The sequence below is a fragment of the Salvelinus fontinalis genome, chromosome 17 (genome assembly GCF_029448725.1).
Source record: "Salvelinus fontinalis isolate EN_2023a chromosome 17, ASM2944872v1, whole genome shotgun sequence".
NCBI classification, from domain to species: Eukaryota; Metazoa; Chordata; class Actinopteri; order Salmoniformes; family Salmonidae; genus Salvelinus; species Salvelinus fontinalis.
In genome coordinates, this window is record NC_074681.1 from 18,530,966 (window position 1) to 18,550,454 (window position 19,489).

At 40.2% G+C, this 19,489-nt stretch overlaps 2 protein-coding genes and 1 long non-coding RNA gene across 4 annotated transcripts in view; 1 reads left to right on the forward strand and 2 right to left on the reverse strand.

The window, feature by feature from the left end:
• Positions 1–4: 4 nt before the first annotated feature.
• Positions 5–1,771, reverse strand: LOC129813902 (uncharacterized). Its single transcript, XR_008753204.1, has 2 exons — positions 586–1,771; positions 5–547 (listed from the first exon to the last, which is right to left on the reverse strand). It is a non-coding gene; the product is annotated as an uncharacterized LOC129813902 (long non-coding RNA).
• Positions 1,772–1,962: 191 nt separating this feature from the next.
• On the reverse strand, positions 1,963–8,686 carry LOC129814541 (DNA-directed RNA polymerases I, II, and III subunit RPABC1-like). Its single transcript, XM_055867718.1, has 6 exons — positions 8,657–8,686; positions 6,449–6,623; positions 6,167–6,282; positions 4,628–4,708; positions 2,227–2,266; positions 1,963–2,011 (listed from the first exon to the last, which is right to left on the reverse strand). The coding sequence occupies exons 1-5, from the start codon at positions 8,684–8,686 to the stop codon at positions 2,264–2,266; spliced, it is 405 nt and encodes a 134-aa protein (XP_055723693.1). The 3' UTR covers positions 1,963–2,011; positions 2,227–2,263.
• A 2,433-nt stretch (positions 8,687–11,119) lies between these two features.
• LOC129813903 (uncharacterized) overlaps positions 11,120–19,489 on the forward strand; it is a 39,315-nt gene continuing 30,945 nt past the window's right edge. Inside the window, exons 1-3 of one of the 2 annotated variants that reach the window (XM_055866508.1) lie at positions 11,120–11,281; positions 15,740–15,807; positions 17,558–17,760. In XM_055866508.1, coding sequence (XP_055722483.1) covers positions 11,238–11,281; positions 15,740–15,807; positions 17,558–17,760 — 315 coding nt within the window. In that variant the 5' untranslated portion in view covers positions 11,120–11,237. The remainder of the gene's footprint in view (positions 11,282–15,739; positions 15,808–17,557; positions 17,761–19,489) is intronic. The other variant, XM_055866509.1, reaches the window with a different exon arrangement.

A 19,489-nucleotide genomic window follows, 5' to 3' on the forward strand; every position in this document is an offset into this window, starting at 1 on the left:
GCTCTTCGACATTAAAAACAGTTGGATTTATTTCTTCTGAAATAAATCATTTGCCCGTTCATATTCAAAATGCTCATACTTTAAAAATCCAACAAATGCAGAGGTTATCACCTCAAGCACATTCATAAAAACTAGTAGTGCCAGAAGGTAAGCAAGTCAACCTATTCACAAAACTTATTGGGAGACAAAGTGATGAGAGCATGTTCTTTCTTCTTCATATGGAACATCTTCAGTCATTCCCTGTCCGCAAACATCAGATCTCATACTCCTTCTGGTCCATAATAGAGCTGGTGTGTGTTTACTGCATCTCATACTCCTTCTGGTCCATAATAGAGCTGGTGTGTGTTTACTGCATCTCATACTCCTTCTGGTCCATAATAGAGCTGGTGTGTGTTTCCAGCATCTCATTCTCCTTCTGGTCCATAATAGACCATAATAGAGCTGGTGTGTGTTTACAGCATCTCATACTCCTTCTGGTCCATAATAGACCATAATAGAGCTGGTGTGTGTTTACTGCATCTCATACTCCTTCTGGTCCATAATAGAGCTGGTGTGTGTTTACAGCATCTCATACTCCTTCTGGACCATAATAGAGCTGGTGTGTGTTTACAGCATCTCATACTCCTTCTGGTCCATAATAGAGCTGGTGTGTGTTTACAGCATCTCATACTCCTTCTGGTCCATAATAGAGCTGGTGTGTGTTTACTGCATCTCATACTCCTTCTGGTCCATAATAGAGCTGGTGTGTGTTTACTGCATCTCATTCTCCTTCTGGTCCATAATAGAGCTGGTGTGTGTTTACTGCATCTCATTCTCCTTCTGGTCCATAATAGAGCTGGTGTGTGTTTACTGCATCTCATACTCCTTCTGGTCCATAATAGAGCTGGTGTGTGTTTACTGCATCTCATTCTCCTTCTGGTCCATAATAGAGCTGGTGTGTGTTTACAGCATCTCATACTCCTTCTGGTCCATAATAGAGCTGGTGTGTGTTTACTGCATCTCATACTCCTTCTGGACCATAATAGACCATAATAGAGCTGGTGTGTGTTTCCAGCATCTCATTCTCCTTCTGGTCCATAATAGAGCTGGTGTGTGTTTACAGCATCTCATACTCCTTCTGGTCCATAATAGACCATAATAGAGCTGGTGTGTGTTTCCAGCATCTCATTCTCCTTCTGGTCCATAATAGAGCTGGTGTGTGTTTACAGCATCTCATACTCCTTCTGGTCCATAATAGACCATAATAGAGCTGGTGTGTGTTTACAGCATCTCATACTCCTTCTGGTCCATAATAGACCATAATAGAGCTGGTGTGTGTTTACAGCATCTCATACTCCTTCTGGTCCATAATAGACCATAATAGAGCTGGTGTGTGTTTACTGCATCTCATACTCCTTCTGGTCCATAATAGAGCTGGTGTGTGTTTACTGCATCTCATACTCCTTCTGGTCCATAATAGACCATAATAGAGCTGGTGTGTGTTTACTGCATCTCATACTCCTTCTGGTCCATAATAGAGCTGGTGTGTGTTTACAGCATCTCATACTCCTTCTGGTCCATAATAGAGCTGGTGTGTGTTTACAGCATCTCATACTCCTTCTGGTCCATAATAGAGCTGGTGTGTGTTTACTGCATCTCATACTCCTTCTGGTCCATAATAGAGCTGGTGTGTGTTTACTGCATCTCATACTCCTTCTGGTCCATAATAGAGCTGGTGTGTGTTTACTGCATCGCATACTCCTTCTGGTCCATAAGAGCTGGTGTGTGTTTACTGCACCAGTCTGTAGGTGATGTATCTACCGGCAGTCTCACGAGGTCTGATGATCTTCACTACCTGTTAGAACAAACAGGCCAGCAGGTCAACACAGGAGTAAACTAAAATTGCACATAAAACGCCTCAGTCATTTGTGTGTGTGTGTGTGTGTGTGTCACCTGTCCTCTGTTCAGTCCAAAGTATCTGGCCACAGGGTCTCCTGCTTGAATCCTGGGTAGCTGGCTCTCCTTCAGATTACTGACACGTCAAATCAAGGAATCACTATGGCAACATCATACATGTTCATGAATTATGTATGTATGTATGTATGTATGTATGTATGTATGTATGTATGTATGTATGTATGTATGTATGTATGTATGTATGTATTAGTGTGGAACATGGTAACAAAAAATATGTATTGTGTAATGCATGGTTTAGAAATAATTCTGCATTTAGTGCTAAAAGGATACTATCGAAGCAGCAACTCTGACAGTTCTTCTTTTGTCATCACTATGTGCTCAGGAACCAGTTAAAAAGAAAGGAAATAAAAGACTCAAATCAAAGAGCATATAATTACAGAAAATATTTTGTTTATGTAGTATAAAGACATTGGGCTTGTTTGAACGCATCAGTTTCATGTATTCAGAGACCATCGTTGATCAGTGCTGATCACCAACTTTCAATGTGTTGCATTTTGGGTATAGAAATTGTCGGACTTGTCTACACGTCGACTGCATGAACTTTACAAAAACCACATGATCAAAGGTCACGCAGTTTTTTAAAATACAGTCTTCAGTTTCTCCACACCAACTGCCAGTGGTGTAAAGTACTTAAGTAGTACTTTCTAAATTATTTTTACTTAAGTCGTTTTTTGGGGTATCTGTACTTTTCTATATATATTTGACAACTTTTACTTCACAAAATTCCTGAAGAAAACAATGTACTTTTTACTCAATACATTTTTCCTGGCGCCCAAAAGTACCCATTACATTTTGAATGCTTAGCAAGACAGGAAAATGGTCAAATTCACACACTTAATAAGAGAACATCCCTGGTCATCCCTACTGCCTCTGATCTGGCAGACTCACTAAACAAATGCTTCGCTTGTAAATTATGTCCGAGTGTTGGAGTGGGCCCCTGCCTATCCATAAATTAACAAAAACAAGAAATTTGTGCCGTCTGGTTTAATTTAAGCAATTTGAAATGATTTATACTTAAGTACATTTTTGCAATTACATTTACTTTTGACACTTTAAGTATATTTAAAACCAGATACTTAGATTTTTACTCAAATAGTATTTTACTGGGTGACTTTCACGTTTACTTGAGTCATTTTCTATTAAAAGGTATCTTTACTTTTACTCAAGTATGATAATTAGGTACTTTTTACACCACTGCCAACTGCACCCTGTCTTCAGCCATCGACTGCATTGTGGGAGGCACTATTGTCAACCAATCATTCGGATGTTTTTCCCTGACTAACGCAAATATGACCAAAGATGTGACTGAAACAAGAACCAACTATAACTGATTGGCTACAGATAAATGTAAATCTTTGAGACCCCTCTTTCACAAATGTATTGTATGTTTTGAGTTTGTGAGTGTGTGATATGGACATTCTGAAGGAAAAGTTTTAAAAAGAACGCCAGCTATGTTGACACTGCCATGTTGACATGAGCCTTGTTAGAAAACACTGACTTTCAGTTGTCGCAGATGTACCTCCCCCAACCGCAATCATCGACTTCCATCTGTTCTCATCTGCTTTAGTAAGCAAACTCGAACATGCTCAAAGTACCCTTTAGGCAAGATACTGTGTGTGCAGGTTATACAGTTTGCAGCCAAATAATTGGCACGCTTGCACTTTTGTTAAAAAATTCCTAATTTCTTCTAAAAGAAGAGTTGAAATTTGAAGAAAACGTTAATCTCCACAGCTTATTGGATTTTCAAAATTGCAGAATCAATTTTATTTTTAATTTAGAAAATAAAACACAAATAGCATGGATAACATTATTAGCACCCTGAAGTTAGTACTTGTTTGCACAGCCCTTGACCAAGATAACTGCTGACAAATGCTTCTTGTAGCCATCAATGAACCATTCCTGGGTTCTTTTGATGCGTGGTTTCTCTTTGAATGCTTCGTTTGGTCGTGGGGAAGCCCCCACTACTGAAGGAGACACGAAAGCCTGATTGAATTTCACAAAAACTACACCTAAACAGGCCTAAATCCTGGGCGAAATGTTCTGTGGACAAATTAAACAAAATTAGAGCCCTTTGGCAATACAGATCAGAGCTCTGTTTACTGTCATCCAAATGAAGCATTCAATGAAAATAACACCCTCCCAACAATCAACCATGGGGAGGTTTGATAATGCTGTGGGGTTTCTTTGCTGCCTATGGTACTGGGGGCCTTGAACATGCGCAAGGTATCGTGAAATAAGCAGATTATTAGGTCAAAAAGCACAGGGATAGTTCAAGAAGAAACACTGGACAGTTCTGAATCACATCCAAAACCAGCAGTTGCTGGAGAGCATCCCTCAAATATAGAAGAATAAGAGCAGTTTGCTAAATTTCCTGTAGAAAGGTGTAGCAAGCTTATTGATGGCTACATTATCTTGGCCAAAGGCTGTGCAACAAAGTATTAGCTCCGGGGTGCCAGTAATTTTGTCCATACCATCTAATCTTAATTAAAATTGTAAACTTATGTTTACAAAAATAAAATCCTTCTGCATTGCTGAAAATCCAATAAGGTGTGGAGACAAAGTTTTTCAATTTCATCTATTTTTTGGGGCAAGAAACAGGGAATTATTTAAGAAAGGTGGACGTGTACCAAAATATTTGGCTGCAACAGCAACTCTAAATGAGCGCACATACCTCATGCTCTGTGATGTTGATGAGGAGCTCCTGTTGTAGAAACTTCTCTAGGATGTATTTGGGTGCCATGTCCACCAGCGACTGAAAAGAAAGAAACAAGGGAGTCATAACTGTCCCCTGGATAGGGACGAGTGATCAGTATAGGACAGGGCCAATCGAAAAGTAACATCTCTGTTAAAATACTATGAAAAAAATGATATTTTATTATTCTGCTCCATGGAGTAATCTGATGTGAATTAGCAAGTGTTAGTTGTAGTGTAATTATGGCTGTGACCTACAGTGTATTCGGAAACCATTCAGACCGCTTCACATTTCCCACATTTTGTTACAGCCTTATTCTAAAATGGATTAAATAGTTTTTTTCCCTCATCAATCTACACACAACACCCCATAATGACACAGCAAAAACAAGTTTAGCCATTTAATAAACCCCGGAAATATCACATTTAAATAAGCATTCAGACCCTTTACTCAGTACTTTGTTGAAGCACCTTTGGCAGCGATTACAGCCTTGAGTCTTCTTGGGTATGACACTACAAGCTTGGCACACCTGTATTTGGGAAGTTTCTCCCACTCTTCTCTGCAGATCCTCTCAAGCTCTGTCTGGTTGGATGGGGAGAGTTGCTGCACAGCTATTTACAGGTCTCTCCAGATACGTTTTATCAGGTTCAAGTCCAGGCTCTGGCTGGGTCACTTAAGGACATTCAGAGACTTGTCCTTAAATCATTCCTGCATTGTCTTGGCTGTGTGCTTAGGGTCGTTGTCCTGTTGGAAGGTGAACCTTCACCCCAGTCTAAGGTCCTGAGAGCTCTGGAACAGGTTGTCATCAAGAATCTCTGTACTTTGCTCCGTTCATCTTCCCCTCGATCCCAGTCCCTGCCGCTGAAAAACATCCCCACAGCATGATGCTGCCACCACCATGCTCCACCGTAGAGATGGTGCCAGGTTTCCTCCAAACGTGACACTTGGCATTCAGGCCAAACAGTTCAATCTTGGTTTCATCAGACCAGAGAATCTTGTTTCTTGTGGTTTGAGTCCTTTAGGTGTCTTTTGGCAAACTCCAAGCCAGCTGTCATGTGCCTTTCACTGAGGCGTGGCTTCCGTCTGTCAACTGTGGAACCTCATTTGGACAGGTGTGTGCCTTTCCTAATCATGTCCAATCAATTCAATTTACCACAGGTGGACTCCAATCAAGTTTTCGAAACATCAAGGATGATCAATGCAAACAGGATGCACTGGAGCTCAATTTAGAGTCTCATAGAAAAGGATCTGAATACTTATGTAAATAAGGTATCTGTTTATGTTTTTTATCATTTTGAAAAAATAAAGAACAATTTGCACTTTGCCATTATGCGGTATTGTATGTAGATTGATGAGGGAAAATGTGTATTTAATCCATTTTAGAATAAGGCTGTAACGTAACAAAATGTGAAAAAGTCTGAATGCACTGTGTATGACTGTATAATACAAGTGATTACTCTGAGCAGGAAGGAAGGCTAAAGAGCAACAGAGAAGCTTATTGGCTAAGTCCTGCCCCACCTGTTTGGCGGAAGGCGTCATCCCCATCTGGACCACGATACAGGCACGTGTGATATTTTCCTCCTGCATGCGCTGGCAGTACATCTTTATAGTCTTGATTCCCACCTTGGGCTCCTCTGTGGACAAAGAGATTTGTTGATTGATGTGCAACAATTGTAGCGAAGTAAAGGTCCAGACAACTGATGCTCACAGACCAAAAGTTATTTTCCGAAAATAGCTAGTGACACCTTGGAAATGCGTGCATGCTGCTGTGGCAGTCAGGTCTGTTTGTCTTCTAGTTACCTGGAAAGAAGACGAACATCTGGTCGGTCGGGTCATCGTTGTGGGCGACCAGCACAGTGAGATCTGTCCGCCGCCGGCGCCCTTCACTCGGCTTGTCCCCAAACTGGCTCTTGAACTCGTCCAGAGTCTGGTCCAACTCATCCTGCGTCACAAGGTAGCCTCTGTCGTGGCACAACTATGTGAAAGGGGAAAAACAAATAAATAAGTGGAGTTAGCTTGCTACCGGTAGCTGAAGAATCAATTACAGAAGACAGACGGAAGACAGAAGCAACCACCTGTGCAAATTAGCTATCTAGCATGCTAAGAACACCTGTAACTAAAGAAGGACGCGTGAAAACGTATTGTAACGGACAGTAAGTGCATTTGTGAAACTATTTTGATGCGATATGAAAGTAGAGGGTTTCTGGAACCGTACCGCAATTGAGAATCGATTCAAGTTTAGATAGAGTATTTGCCTGTTTTGGCTGCTTGAGCCTGTCTGCCTCTGAACATATAAAAACGTCCTTGGACCTGGCTCACCTAAAGAAAAATATTTAATTTGAAATTGTATTTTTAGGACCTCTAGAATCAGACGTTATTTAATCTACTGTATCACTCACTATATATCTACCTATATTCAGTGCCTTTGGAAAGTATTGAGACTCCTTGACGGTTTTCACATTTTGTTACATTACAGCCTTATTTTAAAATGGATGAAATAAAACAAAATCCTTAGCAATCTACACACAATACCCTACAATGACAAAGTGAAAACAGGTTTTTTGCAAATGTATAAAAAAATGTAAAACAGAAATGCCTAATTTACATAAGTATTCAGACCTTTTGCTATGAGTCTTGAAATTGAGCTCAAGTACATCCTCTTTCCATTGATCATCCTTGAGATGTTTATACAACTTGGAGTCCAACTGTGGTAAATGTAATTGATTGGACATGATTTGGAAAGGCACACACCTGTCTAAATAAGGTCCCACAGTTGACAGTGCATGTCAGAGCAAAAACCAAGCCATGAGGTCGAAGGAATTGTCCGTAGAGCTCAGAGACAGGATTGTGTCGTGGCATAGATCTGTGGAAGGGTACCAAAGAATGTCTACAGCTTTGAAGGTCCCCAAGAACACAGTGGCCTCCATTATTCTTAAATGGAAGAAGTTAGGAACCACCAAGACTCTTCCTAGAGCTGGCCGCCTGGCCAAACTGAGCAATCGGGGGAGAAGGGCCTTGGTCAGGGAGGTAACCAAGAACTCGATGGTCACTCTGATAGAGCTCCAGAGTTCCTATGTGGAGATGGGAGAACCTTCCAGAAGGACAACCATCTCTGCAGCACTTCATCAGTCAGGCCTTTATGGTGGAGTGTCCAGACGGAAGCCACTCCTCAGTAAAATGCACATGACAGCCCGCTTGGAGTTTAGCAAAAATGTACCTAAAGACTCTCAGACCATGAGAAACAAGATTCTCTGGTCTGATGAAACCAAGGTTGAACTCTTTGGCCTGAATGCAAAGTGTCACGTCTGGAGTAAACCTGGCACCATCCCTACGGTGAATCATGTTGTGGGGATGTTTTCAGCGGAGGGGATTGGGAGACTAGTCAGGATCGAGGCAAAGATGAACGGAGCAAACTACAGAGAGATCCTTGATGAAAACCTGCACTAGAGCTCTCTGAACCTCAAACTGGGTCGAAGGTTCACCTTCCAACAGAACAACAACACGAAGGACACAGCCAAGACAACGCAGTAGTGGCTTCGGGACAAGTCTGAATGTACTTGAATGGCCCATCCAGAGCCCGGATTTGAACCTGATCGAACATCTCTGGAGAGACCTGAAAATAGGATGCGCCTTAACGCTCCCCATCCAACCTGACAAAGCTTGAGAGGATCTGCAGAGAAGAATGGCAGGAACTCCCCAAAAGCCAAGTTTGTAGCGTCATAACCAAGAAGACGTTACATACTTTTGTGTGTCTGTGTGTATGTATGAAATCGAGCACACAACCATGCAATCTCCATAGACAAACATTGGCAGTAGAATTGTCTTACTGAAAAGCTCAGTGACTCAACGTGGCACCGTCATAGGATGCCACCTTTCCAACAAGTCAGTTCGTAAAATGTCTGCCCTGCTGTAGCTGCCCCGGTTAACTCTAAGTGCTGTTATTGTGATGTGAAAACGTCTAGGAGCAACAACGGCTCAACCGTGAAGTGGAAGGCCCCACAAGCTCACAGAACGGGACCGCCGAAGGCTGAAGCGCATAACAACTGCAAGACTCACTACCAAGCTCCAAACTGCCTCCGGAAGGAACGTCATCACAATAACTGTTCGTCGGGTGCTTATGAAATGGGTTTCCATGACCGAGCAGCCGAATGTAACGGATGTGAAATGGCTAGCTAGTTAGCGGTGGTGCACGCTAATAGCGTTTCAATCGGTTACGTCACTCGCTTTGAGGCCTTGAAGTAGTGGTTCCCCTTGCCCTACAAGGGCCGAGGCTTTTGTGGAGCGATGGGTAACGATGCTTCGTGGGTGACTGTTGTTGATGTGTGCAGAGGGTCCCTGGTTCGTGCCCGGGTCAGGGCGAGGGGACGGACGTAAAGTTAAACTGTTACATGAACACAAGCCTAAGATCACCATGTGCAATGCCACGTGTCAGCTGGAGTAGTGTAAAGCTCACCGTTATAGGACTCTGGAGCAGAGGAAAGCGTTTTCTGGCAGTCCGACGGACAAATCTGGGTTTGGCGGATGCCAGGAGTACGCTACCTGCCCCAATGCATATTGTCAACTGTAAAGTTTGGTGGAGGAGGAATAATGGTCTACGACTGTTTTCCATGATTCTGACTAGGCCCCTTAGTTCCACTGAAGGGAAATCTTAACACTACAGCACACAATGACATTCTAGAGGATACTGTGCTTCCAACTTTGTGGCAACAGTTTGGGGAAGGCACTTTCCTGTTTCAGCATAACAATGCCCGTGTTCACAAAGCGAGGTTCATACAGAAATGTTGTCAAGATCGGTGTGGAAGAACTTGATACGCCTGCACAGAGCCCTGACCTCAACCCCATCGAACACCTTTGGGATTAAATGGAACGCCAACTGGGAGCCAGGCCAAATCGCCCAACATCAATGCCCAACCTCACGAATGCACTTGTAGCTGAATGGAAGCAAGTCCCCGCAACAATGTTCCAACATCTAGTGGAAAGCCTTCCCAGAAGAGTATAGGCTGTTATATAAGCAACGGCCAATAGAGGCAGGTACCCACGTGCCATCTCCTCACTGGTTATTCCCACGTGGGTGACTGAAAGATGAACGAGGTCAGTGGCGGGAATGCACCTAATTGCGCCATCGTGCATAAATGTATTCTGTCCCCCCACACCAAACTCGATCACTACACACAGGTTAAAATATCAAAACAAACTCTGAACCAATTATATTAACTTGGGGACAGGTCGAAAAGCATTAAACATTTATGGCAATTTAGCTAGCTGGTTTACTAATTTGTCCTATTTAGCTAGCTTGATGTTGCTAGCTAATTTGTCCTGGGATATAAACATTGAGTTGTTATTTTACCTGAAATGCACAAGGTCCTTTTACCACTACAATCTGTTCTTAGGACGTAGGAAGTTCTTAAGACGAAACTGAAAAACAACAACTTGTGTAGAAAGTAAACATCCGCACCTCAAATGGTGCCAAGTGTGCTTATGTCTGCATAACAGGAAGTAGGAAAAAATGTCAACTTCTGACTAGTTCTGGTCTAGCGTTTGATGATAACGAGATACACTGCCCAGCCTTACATTATCAGAAAGAGATTCTCATGATTAAAATTGTGTCCAATTAAAAACAAATCTAAAATATAGACATTTCGAGATTTTAGGCAAAATAGACAGACATACCTATATTTCTCTATAGTAAACAATGGGACGACCGAGTAACATGAGTAATTTATAGTTTACATTTTAACTATAAACAACGTGAGCAGGTATTCATTGCCAACTGTAGCGAAGTTGCTATATTGACATAGTACAACAACATGGGATTAGAACGTTCGGAAGGCGAGTTGGTGCCACAGTGCTCAATAGAACTAATAGGAGCTGGCAGGGTGAAAAATGCTGTTAAAATAAGGCCTGTTTTTTCGTGATTAATTCAAAACTACTGCAGGCAGCTGGGATGTATGATAATATTATGAAACTTGGCTCCACCGCGGATGCAACGAACTACTTTTTATTCGAATAAAGCATTGTTAAAAATGTAATATGTTCAGCCTACTTTGGGTACTCGAGAACAAATTGTAAACCGAGTGCCTGGGATGAAGTATTCTCAATTTTACAATTTCCCTGCATGATTGTTTTGCGGATTTTCCATAGTCTGTGGGTCTCCTCCTCGTCATCCATAATGTATTCTTTATGTTAGCTATTTTCCAACCTTTTCCACCCATGAGAAACAAATCTTCACTCACGTTTTCCCGAAATCACAACTTTCCTTCCGCACCTCATAATCACGTGTTTAGGAGGTCTTCTTTTGTTTTTGTCTACAATTTTGCCTGCCATATTGATATTTGAACAATTCGTTTTTAAACGTTTAGCTACATAAACAGTTTCATAATTTAATATGTAATTAAATAAGTCATATTTCAAATTAAAATAGTGTATATTTCAAATGTGTAACGTTGAAGATTATGTCATCGCAGTAAAAACAGGCATTCATTTTTTACTTTGCATGCACCGTCGGATGCACTGTGCTATGGGTCTAATGTCGTAAACAAGATTTTCACGGACAGATCTGTGAAGAGAGCCACTGTTTTTGGTCTAGCTAATGTTTGCAAAACAACAAAATGCAAACGCTCCGGGAGGAAAAGGGTAAACTATCCATATATTGCAATTCATTGTATATGTGACCTGTTGTAGTGTGCATTGCTGCCACAATTTCAAGCTAGCTAGCCAACCACCATCTTTGCCAGTAGTCTCGAGGAAAGGGCTATAGTAAAAGATGGTTTGTTTAGTGGCTACACGGACTTTTCTGACGTGCAAACCGATATTTAATCTCAGAACTTGTAAAACATTTGGTTAATGTCAGGGTTAATGGTTTGGTTAAGTTAAGGGTCATTTTTCGATTTGGCTAGTCTTGCACGTCAGAAATGTCCGTAATGTATAGCCCTTCCCCCAGTCCCTCAACCTAAGGTTGAAGCTGGGCCCAGGGGCGTATTCATTACGCCAATTCTGTTTAAAAAACGTTTCTTAAGCAGACGCAAACTGGATGAAACGTGATGGACCTTCCTGAATTCGTCCATTAGAAACTCTCGTTTTTAGTTGCAAATTGTTTCGTTTTGCAACTGTTTGGACTAATGATTACACCCCTGGCTCGAGCCTGGGGACGAGGTTAAACCACAGCCATTTTGTAAAATATCTATAGCCAGATAGAATATCCTGCATTCGAAGTTAATAATATAAATAATTACAAATGTTGTGCAACTCAGACAGTAGTATTTTTTTGCGTAATATGTGTAGAGTTTAGTGTAATTTGTGTAGCCTAGTGTAATGTGTGTAGCTATATAGCAGGGGTGCTCAAACTTTTGGGTTTGGTGGGCCAAAGTATAATCTGTCTGGTGGGCCCAACAAATATACATTGTTGATTTAGAAAAAATAATAGGTAAACAATAGCTTTTTTTGAAAACAATTGTAGAATTACACTTCAAACAATCAAATTGCAGCCATATAACTTGACACCTAACACATTCTGATTACCAGTATTAAATATTTTACCGTTGTATCATAGAAACTGCAACCAAGTTTCTATGTTAGTAAGGTTAAAAACGTGAATATGTGCAGGGGGCCCTATGTGAGATTCAGGATGGTTCCTGAATTATTTTTTAATCATGAATTGCATTGCCTTGCTTTTCTGGTTGGCTGGTTTCACTATCCAATTATTTCAAATTTACAGGAGTGCAAATTTCACCATGGCACGGGCGATACATTGGCACATGAGAATTATTAGAATATGGCAAATATTATAATATTTGAGCATTTTATCCATGCTTGCTTTCGTGGCCTACCTCAGACATAAAACAGACAGTGCCTTCAGAAAGTATTCATTCTCCTTGGCTCTTGATTTATTTCACATTTTGTTGTTACAACCTAAATTCAAAATGTATGAAATAGTTTTATTCTCACCCATCTACACACTACCCCATAATGACAAAGTGAAAACATGTTTTTAAAAATTGTTGCAAATGTATAGAAAATAAATTTGTATGCACACCACTTTGCTATGACACTCCAAATTGAGCTCTATTGAATCCAATTTCCTTGATAATCCTTGAGATGTCACTACTAGGCTTGAATGGCTGGATCCCAGTTACCGAGATTTACCGCCCAAAATCACTCCCCTTTCCCAGGAGAAATAACTGCAAAAAAATGGTAAATCATAATAAAATATTTATATGGCCATCATAACGTGAAATGGAACAGTTACATTATATGCATTGTTTAAATCTGTCTCTCTACGTCCTCCTGTCTGCTTGATGAATCATCAACGCACAGGGTGGGGACAGACATCTCAGTATGGAGCACAGTTCACAATGCATGTAGACCTATCATCTCATCGTGGTAACCTTTTGGCATATCACAGGTAGGTGTACATTTGCTGCCTATGATACAGTAATATAAAGACCGAATGCATGTCTAATTTACACATCTACATTTGGCTTTTGGGGGGTTACCTTATTTTTTTAATTGTAAAGATTATTTTATTGCAGCTGTAGAGTTTTAAAACAGCCTATCACTCGAAAATCGGTTTAAATCAGTGCACGCCATACTCTCGCGGTCTTTCTCTCCATCAATTCCATTCAAAATAGTTAAACCAGTCCAAGATTTATATCAGGCCTATATATAGATGTCCTAGCCTACCTCTTTCATGTAATTAAATCAATGCAGTATTAGCCTTATATTTAGCTAATGAATGATGGGTGATGCATAATAATCTTTGTACGTATAGCCTCTGACTCTTGCGCAATATGCATGCTCCGCTGGCCTCTCCCTAAAAAATTCTCCTTAACTCTTGGAGTCCCATGCAGGAAAAGCTAGACTAGAACAGCTTGCTGGACTTTATTTTCTTTAGCATTTCTTATGCCAATGGAATATTTGAAGAGGGACACAAGCTCATGTTTGCTGAATGTTAAATACAGCAGCCAATAGAACTTTACAGATAGTTTTGAAAGAAGAGTGAACGTGCAATGACGGTAGGTTATTCAGTTATTTATTCAGACCCATAACCATTCAATCTTCATGAAGAGAAGTGCAAGCCTTCTGCATCTCATTCTAGTCCTATATTATTTCAAGCATGTCCTTAGAATGATGAATATACGGACAACAAAACTTATTTCATTTAACTGTTGAAAGCGAGGAAAGAATGAAGCAACACTGGAGAGAGAAAGAAGAGGAAGGCTAATAGCATTAGGGGAAATATTCAGAAAGGCAAATATGGGTCAGCCTACTGGGTATACAAATAGGCCCTATTATATTTCAAAATTAAAATCAAATCGCTAGCCTATACTTGGAACTTTGTAGGCCGCATGTATTGCACCAGAAAAGCATAATCTCTCCCTGCTTTATCATGGTTTGAACAAGGTGCGTGATAATACAGTCCATTTTTCTTTTTTACTGTAAAAAAATAAATAAAAATCAGATATAGTTTGAAGATGACATGGCATAATACAGACAGAAGCGTGTCTGTTCTCCAAGTAAATATATTGTGTGCACTAACTATGCTGTGTGCACTCAACAGACATGCATGATTGCTGACACTGATAATCAGATGAAGGGAATGAAATAGTCTATAATGCACACCACCGCGTTGCTCAACTCAGACAGTGGTGTGTGGCCTACTGTAGCTGCTTGCAAAGTAATTCAAAGCCTATACTTTATCACTCAGAATGTAACTTTCCAGAACTACTATTTTTGCCATGTAATATTATTAAAACAGACAACCCCATAGTAGAATAATTTACCAAGTTGGCTTATTGTTATGTGTTCTATGTGAGATAAATATTCCTCTCAAGGCGCATTCAAGTTGCGAGAGTCATAGGAGGGAAACATGTATTCTGACAAAAAGTCAATGCACAACATTTTTTTGGCAAATGTTTTTTGAAAGCAGTTTTGGCCTTTTTTAAAAAGAGGGGGATTACAGTTTTTCATCGCTACTATGTTTATTTCTCTACACCTTCAATTTGTGCATGTGACATCATTTTACAAATGGAGTTTCAACCATGGTTTAGGTGCAGCTGCACAACAGGGCTCTTAAAGGGGCAATGTTTTAAAAGAGCAACAACACTGTAATAGAAACCCCCAAAAATTAAATTTTTAGAGTGAATAATAATTAGTTAGTTATAAATTAATATTTAGAATAATGACAATCTGGATGTTGTGTCCAATAGAGTAAATTCAGATAGGCTGAAGCATGGTGTTTGTCCATGTACATTTTATAGCCACTATGCTTCATCAGTTGGGCTACAGGTGATAATGCTTATTGCTAATAGACCATCTGCTAATGTAGACCCCTCAAACTCAACTCTGGACTTTGAAGCCAGTTCCACTGCATTTTTCATTGTTAGACCAGGAACACCGGGTGTGCAATTAATGGTCAGGTAGAACAGAAAACCAGCAGGCTCCGGACCTCGTAGGGTAAGAGTTGAGTACCCCTGCTGTAGATCATGCATAGGCTATATCATTTTTATATTATTTTTACCAATATGTTGTTGGACCCATTTCTGGAGGTGATAATATTTTAGATGGTGTCAGCATAATTTTATTTTCATAAATTTTGGAGTAGAATGTATTTTTTAAAACTCAGCAGAACTGAGCTTCTCAGTCCTTCTACATAAAAATTATCCTGGGGAGGACCCCGGACCCCCTAAGCAAGCGGACTGGAATTGGTCAAACTTGTAATTTAATACATGTACAAAATGTTCAGGCCATAACTCAACAAAATGTAGAATAGGTTAAGGGCTATGAATACTTTCTGAAGGCACTGTAGGTGGGAGGGCATCGCCAATTTATTAATTTACAATTTGTCTAAATAGGTAATGGAAACACTTCAATCACGTATTTTTTCTTCAACACTTGTTTTTGCAATTTCGTTTTATTCAATAAAATTGGTGTGATGTAATTTCTTCCAGCTGTTGTTATTGAAGTAAGATAGTTAAATCAAAATTTTAAAAATCACTGGACAAGTTAATGGAAACATAGCTAGTGACTGACATAACAAGAGTAAAACTGCTGATGCATTACCAAATTTCAAAATTGCACCTTGTGTTTTGTTAGGGGGGTGGAGGGGATTGGTCCGCGGCCTCCAGTTGCCCATCCCTGGTCTAGACGGACAGCAATTTCTGGTACTTTATAGTATATTCTGATCGGATGGCTTGTTCTGGTGTCAGGAAACTAAATACCACAATAATCAGGTAGTTTACCTGGCAAGTACAACAGATCAAAGATTTTTGACCAAATTGGTAGTTACTGCACTTTGCCTTTGTAGAGCAGTATGCACAATGACTACTTTTAACAATTTACACTGAACATTTTCCAAAAACACATTTACTGGAAGAACTGTGCAGATGCAATCTCCCTCAGTATTTTGCGTGACTACGTTTTCCAAAACTTTTAAAAATCTGCTCCGAATTAAGATTAAAATATGTTTTCAGAAAAATAATGGGGTGTCAGCTATGACGTGACACCTTGAGTTTTGAAATCTCTTTTGGTTATTGAACTGCAGTAAATAACGTGGATTTACACCCGGTAGCTGAATTGCCATAATGAAATTTCATCATGGGTCTTTGATCTGTACGATATGAATGTCATTATCTTCATGGTGATGTGTCCTAAATATATACACAAAAGTATAAATATGCAATATCCTCCTTTTGCATATTTGGGTAGTATTCTACATACTGGCTATTATTTTAATGGGCTCTGCCCCCAAACAAGACCACATTTGGTTGATCCGGACCAAATCTGAACCAATCATAGAGGTCTATGTTTCACAAGTTTGGACATCAAAGTACAGCTTAGTAGAGTAGAGTACAGTAAAGTACAGTAGAGTGAACCACATCTGAACCAATCATGGACCTCTATGTCTGGGCCAAATCAAGTCCGGACCGAACCAAAAATATGTATCTGTGGATGTTGAAATTAAGGCCATGGCGGGCTGACCATGTTTCAACTATTTTTCATCGTCCATGGACGTCCGGTGTCGGATGCTGGTTACAGTAAATGGAAAGAGACGGGCTCATGGGTAGGTGTCAGTCAGAGCCAGGAGAGGTGATGTTAAAACTAGAGAGAGGGAGGGGTTGTTCAGACTGTCACACTTTCTTTGACCACCAGACGACAGAAAGTGGGTGGGAAACGTTATGAGTTTAACATGACAGTATGCTAGTGGAAGGGAAGACTAGCAGGTGACTCAACTGTGGTTTGTGACTACTATGATTTCCCAATGTAGCCAATTTAATTTCAGTAATTCCAATACTGATTTTTAATGGAATTTCAAGGCACAGGGCAATGTTTTCTCTCGTAGTCCAGGTGGGCCAAATCAAACATCGTCAACTTGGCCCTTGGGTCTCAGTTTGGTCAGCCCTGCTATTATATAGCTTCCTCCATAGAATTAGGAATTAGAATCATTTTATAGTATCTCTATAGTTTCCTCATTGATCAAAGCTGAATTTTATTCCCATAAAGTTTTCTCTGCCTCTGTTACTCCTCATCATTGATCTGACATGGATGGCACTGTAGAAAATTAAATGGGTGTCACGGTTACACCTACCAGCTAACTTTAATAAACAACTAGAAATAACTACTGATTTTCAGGTTAATTAAGAAATCTAAACTTACATATGTCTTTGGTTTGTTGAGTTAAGCTTGAAATGGGCATGTTCTAATTATCTTTCCAAAAAATTTAATGTTATTTCAGAATATTCAGGTGTGTTAGCTGGCTAACTCATTGATTCGGCTTTGTAGTATAACTCACTGGAGAGGAGAGTGAACAAGAGCAAAAAGGGTTGGGACATATATGAAGTATGCCCCCCCCCCCCCCCCAAGTTATAGTAACTAGCTTGTTTTTTAATTTAAATGTTTCATTTTCTCTTCTAGGTCCTCCTCTTCTTCTGTCGTCTATGCGTCTTTTTATTCCTCCACTGCGCCTGGTGTGTGCAGCTCTGTGGCAGGTTGTAGAGCGGAGAGACATCATGGACTATGGGCTGCTGGAGGAGTTTGCCACCAGCGTGTTGGAAATAGTCCCTGAACTGATGACTTACAGAGAGAGGGTCCAACTCCTCATGGGACTGAGAGCACGGGTGAGTGGGGGTGACAGGAGGGAAAGGAGTTGCTGCTAGGCACAGATCTAGGATCAGTGTACCCTCCTGAAATGTGAACAATTTATGGAAGGAAAACATAGGGCTGTGATGGTCATGGAATTTTGAATGCAGGTTATTTGTCAGCCAAAGGACCTCCGTCAACATTATAACCGTTCGAATAGCAAAAAACTTAAATTTCTCCTCCGCTCCTGACACTGCATGTGCACCTAGGCATAGCCTAGGACTCAAATCAGAAATGTGATATTCTGTCTTTACTGTTTAGCCAAGCAGTATAACACTACCCCACCTTGTGAGTTATTTGCCGAACTAGAGCCTACAGTGCATTCGGAAAGTATTCAGAGTAGTGATGCACCGATATGACATTTTTGGCTGATACCACTATCCAATATTTTCCTTGACAAAAAACGATACCGATATTTACAGTTTTAGCTGCCTTTTTAAGCATTCTAGTATAGTTAACACACACATGGACGCAGCGGTCTAAGGCATTGCATCTCAGTGCAAGAGGCGGCACTACAGTCCCTGGTTCGAATCCAGGCTGTATCGCATCCGGCCGTGATTGGGAGTCTAATAGGGCGGCGCACAATTGGTCCAGTGTCATCCGGCTTTGGCCGAGATTGGCCTTCATTGTAAATAAGAATTTGTTCTTAACTGACTTGTCTAGTTAAATGAAGGTTACAGACACCACACTGACCAAAAAGTTATTTTGTTGGCATTTAAATTTGTCCCCATTACCAGTATAACATAATCAAAACCTATTTCTTTTACTTACTTGCTGTGCTGTTTCGTTGTTCAGTCGTTTCATTCTCAACCAGGATTTCTATGGAACGCCGTTTTGGTCTTTGCATGTCAAAAAAGATGCTATTTAACACTATTTGTCGTGTCAAATAAGCTTGTTGACCAATCAGGACCTGAATATGACTGAACGTCACACAATAATTTAACGCGTTGATACATTTTTAATGTAGTTATTACACATTGATTACACTCACTCGTATTTCATATGTCACAACAATTCATCGATACGTATGCTATAATGCTGGTAAAGTTGTCTCGCGCACCTACAGTGCTGGTCATTAAAAAAAAGCTAGCTAGCTCATGGATGCAAACAATGTTCTTCCCCAAAAACATAGCAAAACGACATTATATTTTTCAGTAGCTATAGTTAGCTAGCTATAGTTAGCTTCACCATTAATAAAATAAGAACTGTCTTATAAATTAGGGTTATTTTAGATGACGACACGTAGCTATATAGTTAGCTTGGCCTTTTGAAGGCCAACCGCAAAGTTCACTATTGTGGCTAGCTTCACATAGATGGATCTGACCACCATTAATAAAATAAGAACTGTCTTGTAAATTAGGGTTATTTTAGATGACGACACGTAGCTATATAGTTAGCTTGGCCTTTTGAAGGCCAACCGCAAAGTTCACTATTGTGGCTAGCTTCACATAGATGGATCTGACCACCATTAATAAAATAAGAACTGTCTTGTAAATTAGGGTTATTTTAGATGACGACACGTAGCTATATAGTTACGTGTCGTCATCTAAAATAACCCTAATTTACAAGACAGTTCTTAGGGTTAAGAAATTAGGGTTAAGTGCCTTGCTCAAGGTAGGGCTGGGCGATATGGACAAAATATCATATCACGTTATTTAAACAATGTTTTACGGTATGATGGTATTTGACGATATTTTATATTTTTTA